Here is a 26,615-nt window from a genome sequence, read left to right as displayed (position 1 = left end):
TCACTTGTTAGAACAGAGAGTGACATCCATGTCACTACAGCATCCTTGTAGCATGTTTAGCTGGAAATGTGGTCAAAGTACAGAATGTAACTTAGTAGAAAATAAGACCCTATGGGACAGGTAGCTTGTGATGGCGAATGGAAAAGGTGGTGCCTTCCCATTTAAAGCAGTCAGTTTGCTGAAATCCCTCTTCAGCTTTTTTTATTCAGCCTTTGTAGAAATGTATTTCTTCTTGGCTTCAATTCCCATTAGAATGGCTGTTAAAAGTCCATTTAGAATGTGTTGATATTGCTGGAAATTACTTGGATGCTAGAAGGGCAGGGGAGGACAAAGGAAATTGAGTCTGAACATCACTTGTGGAAAACATCCTTAGTCATGTGTGGGAAGCAGTTTCCATCAGAAGCTCTTGTCAGCTATTGTTTGAACTTTTTTAATAGTTTCAAGACTGGTCAAAGCACCAGCACAAGTGTCATAGAGGGGTGCTGTCCATTGGCAGGGCAGGGACACAGAGGATTTGTGACACCTGGGACTGCCCTGGGCACTGTCATGGCTGGAACACACTGCTGAGTGTCACAAGTTTAGCAGACAGTATTACCACCTTTCCTTTCCATCTTTGGGGAAGGAGGTTAGAGGTCACTATGGGTTAAGTGATCTGAATCCTGCTTAGGTAATTTGTTTCCATTTGGTGGGTTATTGGGCAGCTCCTGGTTGGGACTGCACATAATGCCTCAGCATTGCTTTTTGGAAACACCAGCCTCTCTGTATAGGTGGTGCATTCCCACAGCAGATGTGGAAATTAGGATGCCTGAGGACACCCTTGAATTTCAGAGACTGGGGGACATGGCAGCTGTATTATCTTCCCTTCCCACACAGCACGTGTCTGTGGAGTATATTCCTACAGCTTCCTTATGGTCATCACACTCTTTCTTACTGTAACCTCTTGGGGATCAGCCATCTCCAGAGGACAGGAGATACAGGCAAAGCACTGGCTAGCCCTTTTTATCCTGTCTTCCTAAGGAAGTACAGTAGTGGTTGGGTGTTCCACACCTATACTTGCAAATGCTTTAAGGCAAGAGTGAAAAACTTGCCCGTCCTTTCACTCTGGGCTGCTCTCAGCCTGTGTTGTGCTGGTTGCCTTCATTTTAAAATAGGTAGCATCCCTCTGTGGTCAACAGTGTTCAAGTCAAGGAGCTCAGCCTTGAGGTAACAAAAGGGGAAAAGGAGGAGGAAGGAGTTCCATGTCTTGCTTTAATGCCAACTGTTTAATTACCAGAGAGGACCACAAGTGCAAGTTGAGCCTCTGTAAAGTTAGGCTGCAGAATGACTAGCAAATCTCAAAAGCAACCTGAAAACATTGTTCATGTTTATGACTCATAAATCTCTTCCATTACACCCTGGCACACGAGTTTTGTGTTATAGGACCAAAAATTAGGGCAGGTGCTACGGGGCACAAATGCAGAGAACACAAGTCATTCTGCCTGATTTTGGAAGGATCCCTTAAGTAGGTGCTTGGATTAAGATACCAGTCACAATAGTTAAAAAAGAGAGCTGGGTGTCTGAGTCACTTACTGAGTAAGCCTGAAGTTAGTTCCTGCTCTGAACATGCATTTGAAAAATGCTGGCCTGCGGAAAGGGAAGAGGAAGGAGGTGAGCTGTGAAAAGCAGGATGCCTGAGAAAGAGTAGTACCATTGCTGCAACCCACAGAGAGACCAGAACCAGCTGATAGTAAGTTTGACTGACCTTAAACCTGCTCTGGTGCACATTTTTAGTTCTGAAATAGAGATGATACTTCTGTGGAAAAGACCTGTGATAACTACATCTCCCTTGTCTGGTTCCACTGATGTTAGTGGTTCTGCAGGGGTGAATCAGCTCCCCTTATTGTGTTATAACTCTCTTAAAACTAAAACCCTGCTGCTTTGGTTTTTGTTTCTCATCTTCACCAGGGACCGAACCACCACAGTTGTGAATGTGGAAGGGGATGCCCTGGGAGCAGGCATCCTTAATTACCTGAATGAAAAAGACAAGAAAGAGAGAGAGCAGGAGCTCAAGGAAGTCACCGTAGAAGCAGTTGCTAACAGCAAGTCTGAAGCAGAAACGTCACCTTTGGTAACCCACAAAAACCCAGTCTCCAACACAAGCAGCACAGCAGACCCTGACTCCAAGGAATCAGTATTGTGAACTCGAGGCCGCTCGTCAAGACCAGTCCTCAAGGTGGCCCAGGGACTTGGCAACGCACCCAGACCTTCGCAGTGCGACTGGGGGCTGGATGGCTCTTGGAAGTGCTCAGTTCCAGTTTGCTTTGAAATATGCTGGCCTGGGGAAGGGGGAGGGAGGTGGGGTGGGCAGAGTAGGGGTGTTGAGGAGGAACACTCGCTTTATAATAGTATTTTGATAGTTTGTGTGTACATGTATGCGTGTTGTGCTACACACTTGTGTACATGTACATGAGAACTGCCATCGAGGCTTCTGGTCTAACAAGACTTCCTTTAGTGAAGGCTCAGATGGGTTGAAGATAGGGAGGTAGACAAACCCAGTATGTGCTTATTGTAGGGAAAAAACTTTGCTGCTGTTTGAATGGAGAAGCAGTCTAAAAACTCCAGAGTGGGTGAAAATGTTGCTTAAATTTGTTTTCTAGCGTGGAAACACTTACCAACCATTACAGCCATGATATGAAGCAACATTTTTCTCCCACTCCCCTTCCTCTCATGTTCTCCGATCCATTAAAAACCTTGAATATGTCCTTAAAACTAGCTGTTTTCTATTTTTAATTTTTTTTTGTTTCATACCTAAATTAATAGTTCATAGGGACTTGTTTCATTCTCTCTCTACCTTGCAGCTCATAGCAGCTTTCCTTGTTTAGTAGCTCCCAAACTGTGGGACCAAACAGAGGACATCTTCGTGCAGATCAAGGATTGGTTTCCTCCTTTCTTCTAACCAAGCTGTTAAGGAAAAAATCCAGAGGAAGAACAAATTTTGTTAAAGTAATCCCTTTGGAGCTGAAAAAAATGTAGAGTCTGTTCCAGCATTAGTATGTCTGAAAGAGGCTTGCCTGTTATAACATCCATAAATCCAGAAGTCAGTTCCATTCATGAAAACACACATGATTCTCTGTTAGCATGCCCCATCCTGCTCATGTTTATTTAATGGGGCAATCAAAACAACTTTAGTCATACTCTCTTTTCAGCAAAACTGAATAGGGAAAGAAAAATTCTGAACACACATCATGTGAAAACTGATGACAGGCAACTCTGAGTCTTGGCTTGAAAGGGGAAGAGAAGAGATGAGTTTATAACCCCAGTGATCTCTGTGTGGGAGATGGCTACCTGTTCCTGGTAGGAGTTTGGTCCTGCCATAGATGTTTTTCTGGCAGCAGTTTATTTGTAGTAATTCTGGGTGGTGCTGGGCCAGGGTAATGCTTTCATGGCAGGTGGTAACCTTTGCTTGAAGCTCAGTGAAATGCTTCTGGATTCTTACTCCTTCTTTTTGCCTTTACTTTGTCCTTCCTGAATTTACATGCCAAACCTGAACAAAGTCTGGCAAACTCATTACAAAGATCCTGTTGCTTCATCTTGGCTCTTTGGATGCTAATAGTTAGAAAATTATGACTATGCATGCCAAGATTTGCCCGGACTTGTGATATTTTCCTTTGGCTGCTTCAACAAGAGATTGCATACTGTCCATCTCCACACACAATTATATATTAATTCAGGAATATATATTTACACTTAGCTTTGATATAACATAATGCTAAAGTCTCCCTTTTACTTTCTCCTCTCTTGGTTCAGAGGAATCTATCTTGGAAAGATATCAGCACTAGGAAGAGGCAACTCCAATTCCATAGCAGCAGCTGCCTTCCTTTGCAAAGCATCTCTCCAGGTAGAGGGACACAATTTTGCAGGAGGATGCTCAGAGTGAGATGTGGCCACCCCTGAGGGGGAGTGCTGTGAGTGTGTCATGACTGGCTGGTTAATCCAGTCACTGCAGCCATGCAGACAATCCAAGTAGGAAAGGATTAGTCAGCCCTCTGGGAAACTGCAGGTGGAGTTTCTTCTTAACCAGTTTATTTGTAACCATGTCCACAAAATTTGGTCATTTCTTGGCTCACCTTCAAAATGGAAGGAGACAAACACAGTTCTGTAGGGATGTCTTTTCCCAGCAGATCAACTTTGCATTTCTTCTGTTAGAATCATCCCGACTCCTTTCAACTCAGGAAACCAAAAGCACATTTTTAGGTCTAAGTATCTCTTTGAAATATCTGAGTGCACCAGAACCCCAAATACTTCGATTTTAAAATAGTGTATGGATGTCTAAAGGAAGCTGAAAATTTTGACTGTCTCCTGTGGGCTGGGTTCTGTAGTTTAATTTTATCCCTCATCAGACGTTTAGCTCCTGTGCTTTTGTGAGACCCCCTGGAATACTGTGTACAGTTCTGATGTTCCCAACATAAGGAGGACATGGAACTGTCAAGAGCAAGTCCAGATGAGGGTCACAAAGAGGATGGGAGCACACCCCCTGCAACGACAGGCTGGCAAAGTTGTTCGGCCCAGAGAAGAGAAGGTTGCATTGCAACCTTCTGGTATCTGCAGGGGGCCTACAGGGAGGCCAGAGAGGGGCTTTGTCAGGAAATGTAGTGGTAGGACAAGGACCAATGGATACAAACTGAAAGAGATGAAATTTGCTGAGATACTGGAACAGGTTGCCCAGGGAGATTGTAGGTGCCCCAACCCTGACAGTGTTCAAAGCCAGGCTGGATAAGGCCCTGAGTAACCTGGTCTAGTGGGAGGTGTCCCTGCACATGTCAGGGGGATTGTGACTGGTGGTTCTATGCTGCTGTCCCTCGCTGTGACACATGCAGCTAGGATCAGCGCATGAGGGCAGTACTAACCTGACAATTCATGAAGCATCACAGCACCATTTCAGAGAAGAAACCACAATTTTAATTTTTTTTCACCCTGAAGCTGTTGTTGCCCACAGGAAGAAGTACTGCCCTGGGCAAACCCAAAGGCTGGGCTTCCTTTCAAGGCACTACTTTGCCATTGCCATACGATCCTTATTCCCTATGGTGCTGCAGCTGGATCTTGCTTCATCCTTGTAGCAGTGTGCCATAGGCTGTGGCACATTGTTTCTGACAGGGGATCCCAGGAAATGGAAAATTGAAGCAAATACCCCAGTATTAGTATTTTCCAATAGCAATGCAGAAGATCAGTCTTCACTGAACACCTCTCCCAGTGCCCACTATGGGTTGCCCTGTTTTGCATCGATGTGACTGTCCATATAAAGCTTGTTAAAGCAGTTGGATTTAAGGAGGTCAAATCATTCTCATAGCAGGAATTTAATCAAGGAAATCTAATACTACTGTTCTTGGAGACAGGTATGATAAGATTTATATGAACCATGAGTATTTAGCTCTTAACCTGCCAGAAATCTGTAGTCTTACAGAAGCCTTACTTTAGAGTTTAAAATGTGCCAGGTCTTTTGTTATTTGTGCACAACAAGAGGGATCTATGGAAGCAGTAGTGCTGGATAATTACTGCTTGTCAGAACATCTTCTTGGTCATTTTTTTAATCATTTGTGTCAGAATTTACATTTCTTGTTTTTCTGTGATGTTCCCATTCCTCACAATAGCCATGATGCATCCTAGAACTCTCTACCTAGATTGTTTTCATTAGGTAGGAATATGAAAGATCCAGTATTGCACTCTCCCAGACTGTAAAAAATGTGGTGCATTCCAACAACTGTCACTGTAATGATGTGGACCCTGATGGTAAGCCTGATGAGATAGAAGACTTGACATTTGCTCTAAGTGGTCAGGGTCTTCAGGCTGCTGGGAGAACAATGAAAGAGCAGTTGAGGGATGCACATTTGAGATGCTGTTCTTGACCTGCAGTGTAATGTGTTATACTAGGAGCTTCCTATTCCAGGAGGCTGTGAGCTGAGAAGGTGCTCAGGAGCCTTGTGGGTGCAGCCAGGGGTACCTGCTCTGCTCTGCTCTCACCCAGGCACTCCACAAATCTGGTGCCAGTGTGGTACTTAACTCCAATGTCTCTTGACTGGACGTATATTTCTGTCCTCCTGGCATAACTGTAATTGGAAACCTTTAGTCAGTTGCTGCTTTTTTTTTTTTTTTTTAAGAGGAAATAAATTCCGTATTGAAAATACTATTTTCAGAAAACACTATTTTCTATTTGATTTTAGGTTGGGGTTTTTTTGTTGTTTTGTTTTGTTTTTTTTTTTCTGGAAGGTGCAAGTTCTCTCCTCAGCTCATGTCCTGCCCTCTAGTACAGGAATTGCTTTTTGAGAGAAAGATATGGAAATTACGTGGTGTGTTTCTTGGGGTGTCCTGTGCAAGGCTAGGAGTTGGCCTCGATAATCCTCATGGGTCCCTTCCAACTCAGTGGATTCTATGAAATATTGAAGAGTCTGCAAGCCTTTCTTTTCAGCGAAGTTTCTTTGACCATTTTGCACCATCTTTTATTTCTTCTCTAGGATTGACTTTTCACTCCATGCTTATTTATCACTGCCTGATCTCATCCTGTTTCCTGGGATACCCTATGTTCTTTTTATGTTTCAGTGGCTCAGGAATAAATGGAAGAGTGGACAGAGTTTTGAGGGCTCCTGTTTGCATTCTGCCTTGCTCCTGTTCTGGACTCAGCAGAGGTTTGTGAGCCTTGGTAATTTAGAGTTGCTCTGAGAGTGCCAAGCAGTATCTGTCTCTCATATTGAGAAAGGTGCTTGTTCTGTGCTGTGAGATGTGGGTGTAGATGCCTGAAAAACTGTACTGAGCAGTGGAAGATGCCAGGACTTGACTGCTTGTAGGATATTTTCAGTAAAGAACTTGTATTCCAAAGAACTGAGCTTTAGCTGAGTCTTGGTGTTGGTAGTTGCTCTACAAGACTGGGTAATTGCAAAGGGCTTCAACCCCTTCTGGGGATGTCTCTTGCAGTCAGGATGGCTTTTGTGTTGAGAATGGACTAGAGCCAATCCCAGGGCTTCCCCTGTCAGGATGTGACAGATGGGACAGTGTCCCTCAGATATAAGAGATGTGGAGCCAGCCAAAGTACCACATGGGTTGGTGAAACAATCTCTGCTTTGTCTTTTCTGGGCAGCCCTGAGGAGGCAATGGCCCTGAGGTGGTGAGAGACTGGGGGGAGGGTGTGAGGGGCAGACTTTCCTGCTGCTTGCTCTGTTCCCATACTCTTCCCTGGGCATTTCCTGTGACCAGTGCCAGATATGGACCTGACCCAGTGTCATCATTCCTATTCTCCTGTGATTCCTCCTTATTCTGCAGCAAGAACAGTGAAATCTGAGGTGTTTACACAGTTCCTCGTTCTGTCAAGTCAAAGTCCTGTCATCTGTGACTGACCACCCAGCCATATTTTGTAGGTTGTGTCCTCAAGAGCTTACAAAAGGGCCAAAATCACCACCTCTTCTGCAAAGACTTGCAGCATTGGTCAGTAGTCTGGGCTGAATCTTCACTCTGGTCCTCTGCTAACACAGAGCATTTCTGCAGACACTGTAAAGCATCATCCTGTTGGAAATGATAATTTTTTAATCCTGACTCTTCCACAGGCAGTGAGCAGTGGGCCTCAGGTACCAAGTCAAAAGACCAAAATACAAACTCTCACCAAAGAAAAATTGTTACATCTTCGCTGATTTTAACAGAGCCTTGGCAGTTCATAATGACAGAGCTGCCTGTAGTGACTGACCTGGTGACAGATGAACAGCACAGAATTAGGCAGGTTGCGTAAGTCCTATACCTGTGCTTCCTTTTCTGTAAATTAGGTTTACAGATACTTAGATGTCTCTCACAGACCATAGTGTGGAAGATAGCGAGTTGCAATATTTGGAAAGCACTCTTAAGACACAGAGCAGTAAATCTCGAAGAATAATGAACTTTTCAAAAAATTTAAAGGAATCAAGTAATGAAATTTTGCAGAGTTGCATTGCGCTAGAGAAGGAATGACTGATGGAAAAGAGATCAGGTGGATGCATTTGCTGGGCTAATTCAGGAGGAGCTGGTGTCAGTGTGAGCTGCAGTTCAGAAAGGGGATGTGACTTAGTCAAGGACAACACAATGCCATGTTCTATCTGCCTCCTTCCATCTCCACCTGACATGCCATGAAAGCTGAGGCTCAGGTAAATTAACAGACATCACCATGGATTCAACATCTAAATTGGGAGTCTTGACAGCTTAGCTCCTGACTAGTTTCAGTGGGAGAAAGAGCTTTTCAACTCAAAGAACAAGTTGTCTTGTTGTCAGTATGGGTGACAAAGGTGGAGAAAAAGAAGGAAGAGCTGGAAGGCTGCAGAGGCACAGGGTAAGCAAGAGGATAAAGAAGCATCTTTTCCTTGGCATTTTGATATGGATAGGATCAAAGAGGTTGCAGGCATTTGTCTGGCACGTAGCAGAGACAACGCAAATCCCTGCCTGCTGCTTGGGTGGGATTTGCAGGGAGAGGCAGGAGTGCTCAGGTTTCTGAAATGCAACAAGGCAGCATGCAGAGGGCCAGCATGGAGCTCTGATAAGCTGCTGCTGGCCATGACCAGCGGAACAGCAGTACAGTTCTGGATCAGGGATTGACCCACATTCCTCCTTGCAGGATAGCTAGGACAAATGCTCCTCAGATAAATGCATGGAGGCCATTATTCTCCAAGGACAAAGACCAACTTGTTATCTATGGGAGCATATTGATGGAAGCCATGCTCACTTGCTGCCTCAGTTTTCTGGCTGGAGGAAAAAGGATCATTTGACAAATGATCTAAAATTTCTTCCAGACTTTGGGCAACACATTGAGACAGTTGCCCCTGAATATTTTAACTCTGACAATAAGTGATCCAGAGCCTTATTTGGCTCACGTAGGTCTTCGCATCTGAGCACTGTCTTGGGAAGTTAATGTTAACACAGAATTAATTCTCTGCATGGGGTCTTTACAGGCATTTGTGACCAGCAGGCATCAGTTCACATCTGCACAAGTGAATGAATACAGAAAAAGGTGAAAGAACTCTCTCTTGAGTCACATGAAGAGTTGCCAAGCTGGCTAGGAGCAGACTCTGAGTCCCAAAGCCAGGTTCATTGTTAGCTAACAACTATCACTTCCTTAAAAGAATCCACATCTGAGGGCTTATAAATATATTTGATTCCATACAGAGATTTTAATAGGAGAGGGAAAAAAAATCTTTCATTCAAGAGTTCACAGGGTGGTTACTAATCAAATTATATCTCAGTGTCAGCAGATGCATCATCCTTAACAGTTGTGAAATCTCATTTGGATTTAACCTCAGATCTTGGTGCCAGCAGGAGGTGAGGACTGTGGACATTTCAACTGGCCCACAGCTTTTATGTAAAATCTTGCTCAAGAAACATTTATACTTGTCTCCCAAGGCCACAGATATTGCTTGCAAGGCAAGCAGGGCTACCAACAGGAACCAGTATGAGGAAATGGATTTTGAGCCAACTCTGTTGTAATACAAAGTTAACGGTGTGGTTTTAAGCCACAGAGACCAAGAAATTTGGTCTTGGATGTTCCTTAGGATAGCTTTCACTTGCTCCTTCTGGTAAAACAACACTGAGAAAGTAATGCTCTTCCTTGCCAAGCATGCATGTAGTAATTGAAACTAAACTGCATATGGCATGTGCGTGCAACTTAATTGCAGTTACGTGTTACAGAAGGAAATTACTGAGGGAACTCTTCTCTCAAAGAACTGTTTACAATAACTGAATCCCCCAGATTACATTCCCACAGGAAAAGTTGTGCTTAACCATAAAAAATACTCTAGATATTAACTGGTTTGGATTGTAGCTTTTTTTAGAACCAGAAGGAACGCTGCAAAGAGGACAGGCCAGGGCCTTTACTGATGTGCATTGATGTAATTTCCTGAGCTTTCTGTGGTTTCTGGATTTCTGATGGAGATATCTCTGTAGGAGCATAGAGGAATGGTCTGGGCCTTTTAAGATGATCATGATCAACAAAGCAGCAGTAAAGCAATGTTTTTAAAGCAATCTTTCTTGGCTGTAACTAAAGGTATTTTACGTGCTCAGAGTATGCTTATGATGTGGTGCCTCTAATAAAAAAGTGTTTTCCTAGTGGTTGGTGTTGAAGCAGAAGGAAACTTCCTCATGTTTTGTTCAGTTTGCCTTCTCTGTATCCCTCCTGCAGAGTCTGTTTGCTCCTTGGAGTCTGCCCAGATCCCAGCAGGATCAGGCTCCTATAGTACATAGATCAAATGTAAAGATATTCTGGCCCCATCTGAGGCCATGGACTGTTTCCTGTCCTGTTGGGAGGGGACAAATACGTGTTTTCAGCTTCGGAGAGCGTCTGACTGAACAAACCTTGCTTCATTAAGGCAATACCTTAATGACATTTTACACTTAATTAGTCAAATAATTGTGACCAAGGTGGCCCAGCTGTCGCTGCCTCCCTGCTCTACTCCACAACAGATGCTCTGTTGACTTGTCTTCCCTGAAGGCCATTGTGGGAAGACATTATGTGTTTCACACATGTGTTTCACTTCATGGTGTGTTTGCCATCCATGAGAATTCCATTCTTTTAAGGACACAATCTTACTTAGACTTCCTCAGTTACTGTTCTGACTGCACTCTTGTAAGGTTGTGCTGTATGGGATGGAGATCATGTGTAGCACTGCAAATAGCTGAGCAAACCTCTGCTCCTGAGCTGCTTCTTGGTTACAGCAAACTGAGACTGACTCACTCACACTTTGTGAGGGTGAAGACTTTGATTAGATTTTGATTAATCCCTCGGATTCAGGGATAGCAGGACCACCCCTGCACATGAGGAGTCCCCTTCTGCCTTATTATCCTTAAAGGTGCCTTGTCCTGGCTCCCTTCAGGACAAATTCCAAGTTGCTGTTTGGCTTTCAAATATAACTATGCACCAAAGCTGAAAGACTCCATTATCCCTGGAGACAGGAGGGAAAATGGGATATCCTGGTGTGAGACAAGGAAAATGGTTTTCTTTTCTTTATCCTGTGAGCTCTCTAGCAGCAATCCTGAGGTGTGTATGTGTGTGTGTGCTTTTATTTCTAGCTGAACACAAATTGCTCTGATTAGGAGGAAGTATTATTGTATTTTTATATGCTAAACCGTTTGATTAATTACTTTAATAAAGAGAAAGATGAACTCTGAAATTCACTGCCATCTACTCCAGTACAGTCCAGTATCAGTGATACAAATGTATCTGCCTTGTGCTTAGAGTGTCCGCTCCTTCCAAGAGATGTTTGTGCCATGTGGGTGTGTTGATCCTTGTGCCCATCAGTAGCTGTTCCTCTTTCAAAGCTGTGGGTTTCTCCCATGTGACTCTGTATCAGCCTTTCCATTGTCTGCCAAGAACAGATGTATGTGCACATATGCAAAGACAAGACCATACCGCTGTGTCTTGGGATGTGTGACCCTGAGGCAGATGTTACAGATGTTTGTTGTGTGCTGTACCCTTTGGAGTAAGGACTCCCTGCCTACCTGGGGAGCAACCAGTCCTGTGGCTCAGGTTGGGATGGTTTGTTGTATTAGGAGGGTGACACAATGGGATACTCTTTTTCCTTTCTCTCATGGAAATGTATATTTGTTCTCTCTTTGTGTAGCTTCTCAATCTAAAATAAAACCCACCCCAAACAGAATTCATGTTTCCATCTTTGTTTGGAGAAGACCTGGCCTTTTAGTTGGATGAGCCTTGCAGAGGCAGTGGGACATCCTGCTGGATCAGGCTGTGTCACCTGAGGGAAGACTCCTTTGGAAATGCCCCTGCATGAGAATGGTGCAGTTTGGTGTTTGGTTCTGCTTTCCCAGATCCTGCCCATTGCTGGCATGCTGGTGTCACTGATTGCCAGCATTTAACCCTTTCCCTGCTGGCATTTCTCCAAGCCCTCTGCAGAGGTACTGGGCTATAAAGGGTCTTTGGGAGAGCCTGGATTAGCAGTCATGCAGTGGTGGTGTGGAAGGGCTGACAGACACACCTGCTGCCTTTGGCCAAGCCACCTGACTTCGTTCCTTGGAGAAGGATTGAAGAGTGGGAGTAATCATTAGGAAATGCTTTTCAATAGGCAGCCAGGCTGGTAAGTTCAGGGTAATTTTTGATTTGCCACACAGCCACCCAAGCAATGTGCTGGTCTCAGAATTGAGGGCCTGGGTTTGCCCTAAGTGGGTTTGATACAGCTTTTCCTTTAAAAGCTTACATATCTCCAAAGGGTGAGTCTGTCCTGAGATGCACACACATAACATCACAAATTCAGGGAAAAACATCTACTATGTAAGGGTAGGTGGGTTAGCTTCAATTATTTATCTCCCAGAATAAATAAACAAGGGGGCAAAATTCACAAGAATTGCAAGCACCAAAAAAAAGAAGCAGAATTTGAAGGACCTGCCCATTTATGGTTTACAAATTGTGACTGGTGTTATGCCCTGGAATGTAAATCTTACAAAACCACCAATGTGGTGGTTTCCAAAAAGCCTATCTGACTCCATGGTTGTGTCTTTGGCTTCTCACTTCCTAGCTGAACTAGCTCACTTCTGGTCCTCTGGGACCAGAGCCTGGAGCCATTCACATGTCAGCTTTGCATACAGGTTTTCTGAAGTCTTCTGGGATGGTTGGCAGAGCCATATTGATTTGCCATATGAAATCCATGAAGATTTGTGAGACCTGTGGAAAAGGTGGAATGACTGCTTGTCTTTAATGAGAGCTGAGCTAAGCCTTAGACTGAGTCCCAGGTGCCTCCAGCCAGACATTATTAGCCCTTGTTAGGCATTATTATGGATAAAGAGATGGTTTCCTATACTATTTCAAAAAAGATATAAAAGATGGAGAGGTTTTAATTAAAGTTTATTGATTTTATTGTGGTTTTCTACCACCACCTACAAATCTGGCCACCTGCTTTACAACTTCTTCATTTTGTTGGGTTTTTTTGAAGCATTTTTTGGGAAAATGCTCCTCGCTTCTTCCTTCTAAGCTCTAGGCAGGCAACACACATTTCTCTTGTTCACATGAAAAGCATTTAAAAGTAAATTTATTACAAAAGCCACTGCTATTGTTCTAACTTAATATTTGCAGAGGAAATGCAATTATGGCCAATGAGCAGATTAGTCCTTTTTTTAAATCCCCAGTTTGTCTGATTAAGGTAGACAGAACTCTAGGAAAGTGCCTTGTGAGTTAAAGAGAAGACAATCTCATTTATTCTGCCCTGAAATTAATGGTTTGATTCACACAGGTTGTGTGGTACAGCTGCACTAACTGGTCACCTTTAAAATGTGTAGGTTTGTTGGAAGTCAGATCTCTGCTATGTCCCCATTATAAGCATTAAAATCTCTTTGAATCATTGTAGGAGATATTACAGAAGGGCACTATGGTATTTATTTACATTTTATGCTCATAAAATGCACTGGTTCTCTTACAGATTTCATTCACTCTCATGCAATAAGTTCTGTCCAGCCCCAATCATTTGTGTGCAACATAAACCACAAGGGGTGATGCTTGTGAATTCTTCACTAAATATCCCAGTTAGTGGGGCAGTTGTTTAATAATCCTTAACAATCAATAGTTGTTTTGTGATGATCCTTTGCTGCAGTCTCTCTTCCTGCCTGCCTGCAGGGGAGGGAAATGGGAGATGTCTAGCCTGTGCTGTCAGGGAGGAGGCTCTCCCTCAAGTGAGTTTTCTCTCCTATGGTCTTAGCAATGGCTCAAATTATCAGTCCCAAATTTTTTTCTGGTGTCATTTGTTATAAATTCAAGTCATTCATAGTCCCCCAGCTCTGTTATTTCTTCTGGCACTTACATAAACAGATTTTAATCTGTGCTAATCCTAATATTTCTTTTACAAAACTCTATGCTGATGACTGGTTCCTGCAGGTGCCAGCTCTAATTTTGAAGAGCCTCTTGGTTCTGCTCAGAGAACATACAAATGACAGAGGTCCATGACATCCCAGCAATTAGAATGAAAAAGAACTTGCTCACATTTTCCCACCGAAAGCAGAAGTAAATATCACATTTAGTAAGTAAACTTAATTCCAATTATTCACTGCCCATTATAATTGGGCAGTGAATAATTGGAATTATTGACGAAGAGTCAATAATTGATGAAGAGTTGCCACTGTCTCTTGACCACTTGGCTCCTATTTCTTTCACAGCGCTTGTCACCTTCCTCAAAGGCAGGTGGATCTGGATCACACCAACTCCATCCCATTCACCACCTTCTGCTCCACGGCACTGGCCCTGATCTGCAGCTGTATGAGTGTTTTAGGGGGCCTGGCTAGAGGTAAGGAGGTGCTGTGAGGGAATACAAACCCCTGGAACCCCCCCTGCCTTTGTGGCTACGTCTGCAATTGCAGGCGGGCTGGCCGGGCTGTGTTCGCGGTGTGATGGGCACATCGTGTGGCCAGAAAGGAGAAGTGCACTTTCTGGTTTTGACCTTTTCCCTGAGCTAAATCCTGCCACTCGGTCCAGCTGTGCAAACAAGTGGTAAAAGGACTCAAATAGCCCAGCTGCTAGCACTGGACAACACACCCAACTCAGCACTTCATGCTGACGTTAAAATACTTGCCACTCCAGTTTTCCCTCTGTTCTTCCTTAATCCTGCCTTACATATTTCATTTGTCAGCTGCCATGGTTATGCTTAAATCGTATTTTCAGGTGGTTCTCCAAAGCCAGGAAGAAAAAGCAGCAGCTACCTTTTTTAGGAAATATTCAGTCATAGTGCAGTGCTGTTCTAGAGGAGCAATGGGAAATGTGTAGGCTTCAGGCAATTCTTCTCATGGCTTTATAAAGAAATTAGAGCAACATGGCTGGGCTTGAACCTGCTTTTGAAAGCATTACCAGAGCAGCTGTCCAGCTGAATGACTGGATTCCTACTGTAGTTCCAGGACCATAAGTAGCTGATTAGTGACATCAAATGTCAGAACAGAGAAAATCTGCAGGACTTACCTGGAGAAGAAGGTCTGGGAAAATGGAAAAGTGCAGGGCTGAAATTCACAGCAACATCAGAAAAATTGAGTGAGAGTCTGGGAAACAGAGGCTGGAAATAATTAACCTAGATAAGAGTAATTACCTGCACTTCTGCTGGTGGGAAACGGTAGGTGAAGGAGCAGGATCAGGAAGTTACAGGCAGTCAGAAGCAGGAGTCCTGTGCTGTGAACAAGGCAGATCCTGTTCCAGGGTGTGTAAGCAGGATCACAGCCTGAAACACCCCACCAGTTCTGCCTAAGTACACCCAAGCCCATGCTGGAGCTTTGGATCAGTGTTGAGCTTCAAAGAAATGTGGCCCAAAGAATGAGAATGAAGTGAGAACAGAGAGAATGGTCCAAAATGTGGAAATCCTGACCTCTGGGGAAAAGGCTAACAAGCCTTGAGAAGAGAAGGACAGACGCCTGCAAACACCTTTCAAAGAAGGGTTAGGCAGCCCAAACAGAGTCCTGGGCAGTTTGTACAAAGACTAATTAATATTGTTATCAGTCAGGGAACAGATAGATTAGGTCCAAGCCCTGCATTTGCTGATGTCTCATCCATCCCAAACATTTGCATTACGAGACTGAAATTTGATGCTGAAGATAGTGCAGATGCTATGCAAGAACATATGGTGCACCTCAAGGCTTCAGGTTTCATCCTAGAGAGCTGACTGTCTGCCTTGTAGCTTGAAACCTTTCAGGGTAGAAAGAAGTAACACACTGACGTGCCAAAGACGCTGGATAACTGCAGGTCACTGCAGTTTAGGGGCATATTAAAACTGAATACATACAGCTGGTGTTCATGATGGATCCAGTTCTGTGCAAAAAACATGCATATTCTCACCACAAAGGTAACTTCTCATATATCAGAAGTACACTGCTTTCACATCTGATCATTATAAGGAAGCTCTAGTTCATGTCATAGATATGGAGATTACTGCTGAATTTTTGCATCCACAGGTGCAGAGAAATCCATTGTCTTTGCTGGAAAAACCCAAGTTTGAAAGAATACTGAGGTCTCAAATCAGTAAGAAAATATTCTTGTTGTTCTTTGCCAGCCTTGAGTGAGCTTGGGTGGGAGTTTGGTTGACCTCTATAATAGATCAAATAAGCCAGTTTCCCTTCAGCAAAGTTCCTAACAAAGACGGCCAGATGCCAGCAGAAGAAAATCGGTATTGTCCCCCTGAATTTCTTAAAAAACCTCTCCTTTAGATCACCAGCTGATTCCCCCGTTGTTTATTGACACCCACTCAGCCCAAGCCCAAGGGGAGGGGAAAGGTTTCTCGGCTGTTCCTGCAGACATCCTGGCACTTGTTTGATGGGGGCAGAACAGGACGCAGACCTTTCCTGCCGGGGCCGGGTGCTATTCAGCTCCCAGAACAATGCCTGGCAGCTCCCGAGGAATTTAAACCGGCTAAAAACAGCCCAGCCTGGGGATGAATCATGACCCATCCGCGTCTGCTTCCGCCTTTCCACTCAGAGGCCTGAGATCAGCACGGCCCCTACTGGCAGGGAAGCGGCTCCCTGGAGAATGAGCAATAAACAACGTTCTAGAGCGATTTTCTTTCACAAGGGCTTTGCCTGTGTGAACGCCAATAAAAAGGCAACTCTAGAAAGTGTGCATCCGGGGCAGAGGGATGTGCAGCCTGCCAGAAGACTTGCTGTAACATTCATCAAAGAAATCCCAAATACAGAAATACTACACAGGAACAGAGATGATCCTGGATTTTTCCTGGCTGTGAGTTCTTCTGAGAGCACCCACCACGTTTTACTGCAGACTTACAGCTCCACTTCTTGAAGCAGCCCTGTTCTCCAGGGAGAAAAATGTAAACAGGCCAGCTCCCGGATGTAAATGGGGCTGGCTCCAGTGGGTGCAGCAGAATAAACCCAGTTCCGAGCCACTGGGAATCGGGAGCATAACACTGGGATGGCAGGCCTGGAGCAGGCTGCAGGGCCAGGGAGTGTGCTCAGGACCAAAGCACTAGCCAGGGACTTGGGATAGCTGTGCTGTTCCCCTCACCCTGCTGCCAAACTGATAAGCAAATCCAGGATGTCTCTTTGGTCCTTCCTGGCCTAAAGCTGGGAACAATATTGTCCATAAAGTGCTTTATCAGACACTTGACCTCTAGAAAATCGCAGCATTAGCTAAGAAATAATCTCCAGGAGCAGATGACGTGGACAGAAACCAGAATCAGCCAACGGACAGCAACAAGGAAAAAGGTTTGTATTTCTGCATGGCATGGGAACTTGTCAGGGTATGTCCACTCCAGCCACCAAGGAAGGGTCTGGCCAGGTACAAACCCCAGAGCAGCCTGCTTTAAAGCGTGGCTTGGGGATCTTCCCAGAAAGCTGTCCCGAGGGCAGGGCATGGCCGGCATCCCACAGGGATCACCCCTAGGGGAGGCCTTGCACCGGCACCGCGTCCCGCAGCTGTGCATGGAGGACACCGGGACCCCTTGGCCGTGGCGCGGCATTCGCCGCTCACGCAGGGCCCGTTTCAGTCGGTTTGCTGCGCGGTCACACTGCCGGGGCACAGCTCCGCCTCGGGAAGGTCAACAGGGGGTACAAGGAAACATCCTGTTGCTGACACGAGCTCCTCAAGGGCCTCCCGGGACGCTCCTCAGGTTCCCGGTGCCCGGCGGGACCCGGACCAGGCCGTGAGGGGCCGGGGCGGGGCCAGGGCGGATCAGGGGGCGGGGCCAGCGTGTGTCGCCCCCGCCCTTCCCGCGCCGGGGTCAGCGCCGGCCGCGGGGCGGGGCCGCTTCGAGCTCCGCTCCCATTGGCTGTCGGGCGGCGGGGGCGCGCGTGCTGACGCACCCGGCGCTGCCATTGGCTGCGGGCGCGGTGGGGGCGGGGCGGGGCCGGCGCTCGGTGAGTGAGGGCCGGGGCGCGGTGTGAGGGGGGTCCCGGGGGGGATCCTGGGGGTCCCGGGCCTCGTTCCCTTTGGAACCCCGGTACCCCCGGGTGCGGCGCCTCCTCGGCCTCTTTGCCTTTACTTCTTGTCTTTTTGGTTAACTGCCGTTTTTTTCCAGCGGCGGACAGAAAGCGGGCAAGGAGAGGAGCAGAAAATAGCAACCCTCAGAATCCCGCAGGCCTGAGGGGCGAGAGCCGTGTGGGTTTTTCCCCAAAACAAGCCCAGAAATGATCTCCAGCCAAAGCGGAGCTGGCGGGAGACGGAAATTCCATCAGCATCCGCTGCGCTCAGTGCATTCCATCAGCCAAGCGATCCCAGGGGCGGTGGGAGCCGCTCCTTGGACAGAGCCCTGCTTGTCCGCCGGCCTTTGTGCGGCGCCCTGGCCGGCAGGTCCCTTCTGACGGCCTGAAACAGCTCAGGGATCGCTTTTCAGGAGAGATCCCTGCGGACCTTCCCTTTGAAATGAATGAAGTAGCCCCACTGTCTTCTGTTATCTAAGACCACGGCCACGGGTATCATTTCTGTGAGACAATGGAGGGCTTGGCTGTTTGGGCTGTTTTCCTGCGTTTTTGAGGCCAGTGGAAAGTTTCCACCGTGCCTATAGCTGTGGTCCTGCATCCCTCCTCAGTCCTGCCCGAGGATTTGGGATTGCTTCTTCCTGTCGCCAGGGTTAATCTGGATGCGTCGGTGCCACTGGCAATCTGACCTCTGAATTTTTTTGGGCTTGTTGGAAAATGGTGAGAAAGCTCGTTCCCTAGACGTTCGTGTAGCTGGGAGTTGCACTTAGTGGCAGTAGTGTTCTCGCTTTGTTGTTAAATATGACTTTTTTGTTGTTAAATATGACTTTTTTGTTGTTAAATATGACTTTTTGCCCGATTGTTCTGTGTGTGGGGTGTGTGCAACATCCCCCTCTCGTTTGTGTCCGGGTGTGGTTTGGATATTAAGCTGCCTCTGAAGTTAATTGAAATCCGCTGCCTGAATTAGAGACTTTGGAAAAATGCAGTGAGATCTCTGGTGTCCCTTTAAATACCCGTAGAAATCCTGCAGTAAGCAGATTTACTCTCACTCCTGTGTATTGGCAGGTTTCCTGGTTTCTCTTTAGCATCCAATTAGCTTCTGGAGATTTAATGAACCTGTGAACCAGCACTTGCTCTTTTTTTAAAGACCAATGGCATGGTAGAAATGTAAATCACTGCATGCTGCCTCCATAAGATAACAGATGATCTTAACTTCAGAATATTTGCCCTCCTCCACACAGTCAGGAAAATAACAGATGGGTCATGACCTGTAAGTTTTATTTTATGTTGCTTAACGCATGTTTTTCAGATTTAAGGTCAAACTTCGATGTTTTTTACAGTTGTTTTTACTGGGCTGACACCTGACCCAAACCTCCGAATCTGGTGGAGGTAACGATGTTCAAATCCCTTTGAATTTAACGTGGCACCTTAAAAATAAAGCTGTTCTGAGGCCAACTTTTGGTTACAGCACATTCATTTTTAAACTTTAGAGGCAGCTTTGATGCCTTATTAAGCTTTTCTTTCTTATATATATATATATATATATTTTAAGTCACATAACAAGGGCAGATTTACTGGTGACATTTTTTACAACAACCCCGCCTCTTTGTGTGGAGATACAGCCTTTCCGAGGGCAGAAGAGAGCAGTGCAATCCATTTCAGATAACGTGATGTGCGTTGAGTTGGCTTTGGCAGCAGTTTTAGGATTGGACTGGGGGTCCAGCTGCGGGCTGGGGCTCTGCTCGTCCCCCGGGCAGCCGCTGCCGTGCGGGATCAGCTGCCGGCTCTGGCAGGGCACGGCGGCCGCGGGGCTGCCGCAGGTTGTGCCTGCGCTGGGGGTTTGGTCTCCCGGGGAGACCCGGCGCGTCCTCCCGCCGCTCTTTGTTCCCGTGCCCGCGGGAAAACCCCGCTTATCCGAGGGAGGGGTGGATCATAAAACGAGACTCTGACAAAAGAGCTGGAGGAGGGAGTGAGTATCATCTTGTTTCCCACTTCCAAGTATTGTTTGGGAATTCTTTCTCGCCTCTTTTTTTTTTTTTTTTTAATAATTTAAATTTCATTTTAGTTGAGTTTGCTGTTGTTGCTGCCTTGGCTGGTCTCTTTGCTGGCACCAGCTGGGGGAGTACCAGCAAAACCACTCTGCTGAGATTTCCCTGCTGCCAGCACCTTGGTTTGGGCTTGAGTTGCTGGAGGAGGCTGTGTTGGGTCTCCTTCATTTGGCTCACGGGTTATCCTGCAGCAGCTCCTCACTCAAGCCCAGTCAGTACAAGTATTTCCATTAATTAATTTCCCAAAGAGTTAATTTCATGAATTGAGGCAGAAGCTGCAGAGCTGAGCTCCAGGTTTGAGTTTTACAGCCTCCTACCTCCCTCTCTAACTTTTTATAGCTGCTTCTTGCTTCTGGGTGGCTTCTGCTTGAAGGTTTAGGCTTTGTATCTTTAGAAAACACTCAGCTTTCCACCCCAACAGCCTTCAGGGCTCAGCCACGCCAGGAGGTGCTTCATGTCCTGGTTAATGACATCTCATTCAAGCCCAGTGACCTCATGGGGCACAGAGTGTTGGGGACATTGGCTATCACTGCAGGGCTCCGGTGCCTGGTATAAAGCCCAGGTTTGTTCTTGGCACGGCCAGAGCTGGAATGAGATTTTCCCTGTGTGTCACATCCTCGGAAGCAGAAAATGCTGCTGAGATGTGAGGGTTTGCTCTTACCACTGTCCCACCTGGTGCACCAAGATGCTCCTTTATGAATGTTGGGGTCTCACCCCCATCATGCTTCAGCTCTTTGTTATTGGGCAAACCCAGTTTCTTGGTGTGGAGACAAGGGGGGACGCTGAGATGCCATTGCTGTGTGCTGTGTGTTGCAGAGAGCCCGAGGCTCAGCATCGTCCTGTGGAAGGAGCTCTGTGCTGATGGCCGTGGATGTGGGAAAATCGCCTTCTGAGGAGTCCCTGAGCGGGAAGGCCGAGGGCGATGGGAGGTGGGACAGCGCAGACACAGAGATGGACTTCCCGGAGCTGGCAGGGAGCCTGCACCAGCTTTTGGGGACAGAGGAAGCCAAGCCCAGCCTGCAAGGGACAGAGGGTGTGGCAGTGAGCAGACACAGTCACAAGGCCACTGATGTTACCCACGGAGGCTCCAGCTGCCACCCAGAAGCGTCTTCAGCATCTGCACCTGGATTTCCCAGAGCGAGAGCAAACTCCTCAGGGAAAGGGTTGTTGGTGGATAGAGCTGCTGATGGTGGCCCTGTACCTGGTCGAGTTGGCCACTGGTTCCTCTCTTCAGAAGAACAGCAGGTGAGAGGGTTTGTACCTGCAGGTGTTGCTGCACCACCAGGAAGTCTCAGAGAGGTGGGGACTTGTTTGTCAGGGCTCTCCCAGCAAGGGCTTTCCATCTCTGCCAGACAGAGTGTGCCCACCCCTGCCTAGGCTGAGATGTATGGTGGGGAGGGAACTGGGCTCCAGCACCCAAGCTGTAGCTTCCATTCCAAGTCGCCAGTGCAGAGCTGGGAACTTGCTCAGGACAGTGCTCTTTAGATAAGCCTCTTGCTGCTGGATGACCCGTGCAGCTTCCCAAGCCCTTGAGATGCCTTTCCTTAAAAGCAAGCCCTGCTCTGAGCAGCTGCAGGCTGTCCCACAGAGGGAACAGGGTTCCACTTCCAGCCTCAGCTCATGGCAGGTCCAGGGTTGGGCTTTTATCTCCATATCCCAGCACAAAAGACCTTTTTGTCTGGATGCTGTGCTTCATTTCCTGCATGTCTCTCTCCCTTTCCTTTTCCATCCCGTCCTTGAGCAGGTGAAGGCTTCGGGCGGTTGGGACCCGGTGTCCAGCCCTCCCAGCCGGCGCAGCTCTGCCGAGGAGAACATGCCTGCTGGCAGCCGCCATGATGCCCCTGTTGGCCGTCGGAGACAAAGTCTGGGAGCTCAGTCCCCGTGTCCTTCCACGGCAGAGCTCCTGCGGCCCCAAACCCCGCCCAGCCCCGAGAGTGCCCTGCGGAGCCGCTCCGTGCTGAGCCTGTCTGCTCTGTCCTCAGAAGGAAACGGCCCCTCCGAGGAGCCGTCCGGAAGCTTGCCAGCCAGTACGGATGTCCCCTCTGCGGCCAGCACGGCTGCCCAGGACCTGTGCTGCCCATGGGGCGTGGAAGGCAGGGCCCTGCAGAGGCGGGAGCCCCCCGGCGCTCTGCTCGATTACCGCGGCTCCGTGGGGCGCATCCGGGAGATCTCCTCCTACCAAGCCGATTACTGGGCCTGTGCCATTCCGGATTCACTGCCCCCATCTCCGGACCGCAGCTCACCCCACTGGAACCCCCACAAGGAGTACGAGGACTTGCTGGACTATGCTTACCCACTGAAACCGAGGTACAAGCTGGGAAGGATACCGGAGCCTTTCCTCCATGACTCAGGAATAGGTCTGGACAGCTTTTCTACTTCTCCTGAGGGCGTGTCCAGGTCCACCAGCATCTACGGCAGAGCTGGGCAGGCTCAGGGAAGCAGAGAAAACGGACTTTGGGAGGTCGTGGCCTCTGCAGAGAGATTCTCTACCCCAAGGCCTGGAAAAAGAGGCTGCTCAGGAGCTGTCTCATGCTTTGAACCTTCACCTATTGCCAAAGCATCATTTGGAAGGAGTTCTTCCTCTCACCTTTCCAGAGGTTTTGCTAAGGATGTAAGGGTGGAATCATCTGGGCCAAGCTCACCTGGGCGCCCTGCTGCCGATGGGAGAAGCTGGGATACCAGAGGAAGCCCCTGCCCAAACTACACAGGGCAGGTGAAAAGCACCAGTAGGTTTTTACCCACCACAGGAGTGCTCCCCCTGAGGAAGGAGTGGGAGACTGATGAAGAATTTCTTTCCCTGCCTCCGAGACTGAAGGAGCTGGAAAGGCTGGCTCAGTTTTTGTCCAATCTTTCCTTAACTATAAGGATGCCTGGTCATGACCACCATAACCTTCCACATCACAGCACCAGCAAGGAGCCCCTTTCACCCAGATTGGCTCCTTTTGAAGAAGTGAGAGGTGGGGATGACAGAGGGAATATTGAGGGTTCTGCAGGGCAGTGGCAACACCGCAGCTCCCGAAAGCCCAGCTGGGAAAACACAGAATCGTATGGCTGGATCCACAGGGATCCTCCCTGCGGGCTTCATCTGCCAGCTGGTCTCAGGGACACATTGGATGGGATGTGCCTGAATGAACCACGGGTCAAGGGGCATCCAAAGAAGAGCCAGCAGAGCGAGTCCCTTATCCAGTGTGTTAAGGTAGGCTGAGACCAGAAATAAAGTTTATTCTGGGAAGATCTCACATAAAATGTGCTTGTCTTTCTGGCAGGATTAATTAAAGCTTCCCATTCTGCATGATGTGTCCTGCCTGGCAGCTGGTGGTAATTTATGCAGGGGGGCTCACCAGAGCAGATAATTCCTTCTGATAGAGCAAGAGCCCATCTCGCTTTCCCTGGGGCTCAGTGTCACAGGCCAGGCTGGGTGGAGATGTGGCACTCGGCTGGGTCCCTCAGCCCACACGTCCTGCAGTGCTGCTGCACCGGGCAGGAGGCAGGAGCTGCAGCACCTCTGAAGGGCTTCCTGATTGTTTTGTGGATTATTAAATTCGTCCCAGCACTGTGCTCCCACCCTCCTCTCCATCTTGTTCCCACCCCAGTGCTGGGACAAATTTGGAAACGATGCTGGGCTGTGTGCACAGGAGTGTTATCATGCACATAGCTGCAAACTCATCTCCTCCTCTGGTATGGAAATAACTCTGTTGATTTAAAAGCATCTTCTCTGTATTTGTCATGCCAAATTGCAATGCCAGAGGAAAGCACTGCTTTATGGCAAACTCCTGAGGAGCAGGAACAAGTCATGAGCCTGATTTTGGTGCCAGCAGAGGCCCCTGGGTTTCATGCAGCATCTTACAAAAATAATCCCTTACTGAGACGCTTTAAAAATAAATGAAAGCACTTAATTGAACGAGACAATCCCTTGGGGAAACCAGCTGCAAATTAACTGTATGGCTCTGGTGAAGAGGATGAGGATACCTCCTGGGCAGTGAGGTGGAGGCTAACCTCTCCTTCAGCCTGGGTGCTACCAGCCTCCAGCACCTCTCCATGCAGACATTTCATGGTGGCCCTCAATTCTTGCCACACAGTGAATGCTGGAACTGTTCGGGAGTTTAAGCTTTTTTTTGTCTTTTTCCCATTGACCCTTGGTTTCCCAAGCTTAGGGATGTTTGTGTTCCAGGGTCAGAGAGAAATGGGGAACAGGTGCTTTCCAAAACACCACTGGCTCACCTCTTCATGTCCCTGCGCTGTCTCTGTTGCAGAAATAGATCAGTGACCCCTTTTTTATGCTTTGTTGAGCAGATGTTTTGCTGCCAGCTGGAAGAGCTGATCCATTGGCTGTACACCGTGGTGGATGTCACCGGCAGCTGGGTGCCACCCTCGCCGGATGCCAAGAGCGTGTTGGCATCGCTGCACCACTACCTGGTGGGTGTCACCCTTGCTCTGCTTCCTCCCCTTTCCTGTGCTGCAGGCAGCAAGCAGTGGGAAGCCAGGCATCACTGGAATGGTCCAGGGTGCTCTGCGTTTGCCAAGACAAATTTGGGAGCACCAGGAACCTGCTTGGCGGAAACTGCTCCCTGGGCAACCTGCCACAGGTGTGTGTTTCAAAAACCCTTCTAAGAAATGCTGCTCTTCTCCTTGCCGTGCCAGGAGTTCAGGAAGGATGTGGCTGACCACCGGAGCCTGACTGAGAGCGTGCTGGAGAGGGGAGAAGCTCTCCTGGACTGCATGGCATCGAATTCACCAGGTGAGGAGGAGCACTTGTGTGGGGCTGCTTATGGATACAGGTGATGCTGGCCAGGGCATCTGCCCCCCAAAATCCCTGACCCAGCCTGGCCAGCACCACAGCACACACAGAGTGGTTGCTCTAGTGATTTAGAAGAAGGGATTTCTAAGGGATGGGCTGTAGCTGCAGTCACCAAAAGGGTTTTAGAGGTCGAGTGCTACATTATGGATGGGCTTTCTTGCACAGTTCCAAAGGTTTTCTCTAAGACCCCCTATTTCTGCATCTTCATTATGAACCTGGAGCCTCCTGGGTCAGTCCCCACCCCTTGCAAATGCTGCATGACAGTGGGGATGGGATGAACAGCACATTATTGATTTTTAACACTTGATTTCCTTCCGAAGTCTGCCTGGATGAGCAGAACTGTCAGCTCTGACAGACACTGAATTATCGCATTCCTGTCACCTCCATTCAGGCATTTTTGCTTTCCAGCTCTGAAAGACACGCTGGCTCTGATTGCCAAACAGTCAGAAGAGCTGGAAAGCCACGCAGAGCACCTGTACAAGTCCATCCTGGCTGCTGTGGGCCCCGTGCGGGGCAAGGACGTGGGGCAGGACAAGGGGAGTGCAGCACACGGCTGCTCCCTGGGTAAGCAGGGGCAAACCAGCCTTGCTGCAGCGGGCAGAGAGGGGAGGAAGCACAGGAAGAGACACACTCGAATTAGCAAACACCAGACATCAGGCTCCATTGTTATTTCTTTGATTCTGTTTGGGAAGCCTGAGAAGGCAGCAGGGACACTCAAAATAGATGCCCGGTCGTGTTTAACCGTGTCAGGGAAAGAGCAGTGCGGGTGAATCAGCTGATGAAACCCAAGAGCATGAGGGGAGCGATGGCAGCTCTGCAGGGACTGGGCAGGCAGGTCCCTGTCACTCAGGTCTGGGGGATGGCGGAAGTCCAGCACAGACACCTGCTCTGCCCAGATCCCTTGCACAGCACTGGGGAGATGAGGAAGGGATACATTTTGGTTTTGTATTTTCTCAGAAACAGTCTGGTTGCGGTATAATGGTGGGAAAGGGAAGCAAGTGATTTCAGGTATAGGGGCTGGAAAACTTGTTTGCTTATTTCTTGACCATCTCCCTTCAAAGAAAACTGGAGGCAAGTGTTTCAGGGGTGCCAGCCTCTTAGAAGAGAAAAACAGTGTCTTAAGTAGTGTTTGGCTTGTTGTGGATTTTGAATTGCTGCCTCTACCCAGCTGTACCCTCTGCACTGGTGAGATGTGGGAATAGAGCATGGGGGTTTCTTTCTTTGTCAGACTGCAGGCTAAGCACAGCACAAACACCTCATTTTATTTCAGGTGCTGCCTCTGTCAGACCTAGGCTGCGTTAGCCCATCTCAGGAGGGCTGAGAAGAATTGCAGCAAGCACCAAACCACCTCCATCACCTCTCCAGAGATGCCAAAATCTGTGTCCAGTTGCCCATGGGGCTGATTTCAGCATGGGTTTGTGCCATGGCTTGAGAAAGGTCCCCCATACAGCAGGTGTGCTGGGATGTCCAGAGTTGTGTAAGGAATGTATAGCTGGCCTTTTCTGGTTTGTTTTTTTAATGTAGCTTCCCTTTTTTTATTGAAGTGGGCTGTTCTGTGTTAGCAAAACATCAGAGCAGTTTTTTAACTGAGCAATCCATAGTGTGCCGTGCGCTCGCTAAGTAAAGCCGTGTGATTTTAATAGCCCTGTTCTCATGGTTTGTTTATGCTCGTCAAAAATAGGTGCGAGAAGCCAAGAAATAGCAACTCCTGGTTCTTGGGAGCAAACTGAAGGCCTCTTTATAACTGCCACTCCCTGCTGAAGCAGAGCCTACTTAACTTTCAATTTTGTTATTCATAAACACAAAAAGCTGTAATAATGAATCCAAATAAAATAATAAACAAGCGAGTTCAGGCAGGGAGAAGACAGGTTCTGTGTAACCTGCTGCTACCT

General features: G+C 47.6%; 2 protein-coding genes across 6 annotated transcripts in view; both read left to right on the top strand.

Moving 5' to 3' along the window:
• The window catches only part of SLC1A4 (solute carrier family 1 member 4), a 33,915-nt gene extending 22,282 nt beyond the window's left edge, over window positions 1–11,633 (top strand). Inside the window, exon 8 of the mRNA XM_030945024.1 lies at window positions 1,945–11,633. Coding sequence (XP_030800884.1) covers window positions 1,945–2,179 — 235 coding nt within the window. The 3' untranslated portion in view covers window positions 2,180–11,633. The remainder of the gene's footprint in view (window positions 1–1,944) is intronic.
• A 6,170-nt stretch (window positions 11,634–17,803) lies between these two features.
• On the top strand, window positions 17,804–26,338 carry CEP68 (centrosomal protein 68). Of its 5 annotated transcripts, XM_030946609.1 has the most exons (8): window positions 17,804–17,817; window positions 17,979–18,597; window positions 20,742–21,170; window positions 21,670–23,121; window positions 24,219–24,341; window positions 24,567–24,663; window positions 25,132–25,287; window positions 25,994–26,338. In XM_030946609.1, exons 2-8 carry the CDS (start codon window positions 18,595–18,597, stop codon window positions 26,023–26,025), a joined length of 2,292 nt encoding a protein of 763 aa, XP_030802469.1. In that variant the 5' UTR covers window positions 17,804–17,817; window positions 17,979–18,594; the 3' UTR covers window positions 26,026–26,338. The 5 variants fall into 5 exon arrangements, with proteins under 5 accessions (XP_030802469.1, XP_030802471.1, XP_030802468.1 ...); XM_030946611.1 differs by lacking the exon at window positions 17,979–18,597 and having other exon boundaries at window positions 17,809–17,817; XM_030946608.1 differs by lacking the exon at window positions 17,804–17,817 and having other exon boundaries at window positions 17,863–18,597.
• The last annotated feature ends 277 nt before the right edge of the window (window positions 26,339–26,615 follow it).

This window comes from Camarhynchus parvulus, chromosome 3 (assembly GCF_901933205.1).
Source record: "Camarhynchus parvulus chromosome 3, STF_HiC, whole genome shotgun sequence".
NCBI lineage: Eukaryota > Metazoa > Chordata > Aves > Passeriformes > Thraupidae > Camarhynchus > Camarhynchus parvulus.
The sequence above is the reverse complement of the archived record's forward strand: the minus strand, read 5'-3'. Positions and strand labels throughout refer to the sequence as shown.

Coding starts and splice junctions, on each gene's coding strand:
- CEP68 (XM_030946609.1), top strand. Junction 24,664..25,131: donor CATGGCATCGAATTCACCAG/GTGAGGAGGAGC, acceptor TTTGCTTTCCAG/CTCTGAAAGACACGCTGGCT. Junction 25,288..25,993: donor AGCACACGGCTGCTCCCTGG/GTAAGCAGGGGC, acceptor ATTTTATTTCAG/GTGCTGCCTCTGTCAGACCT.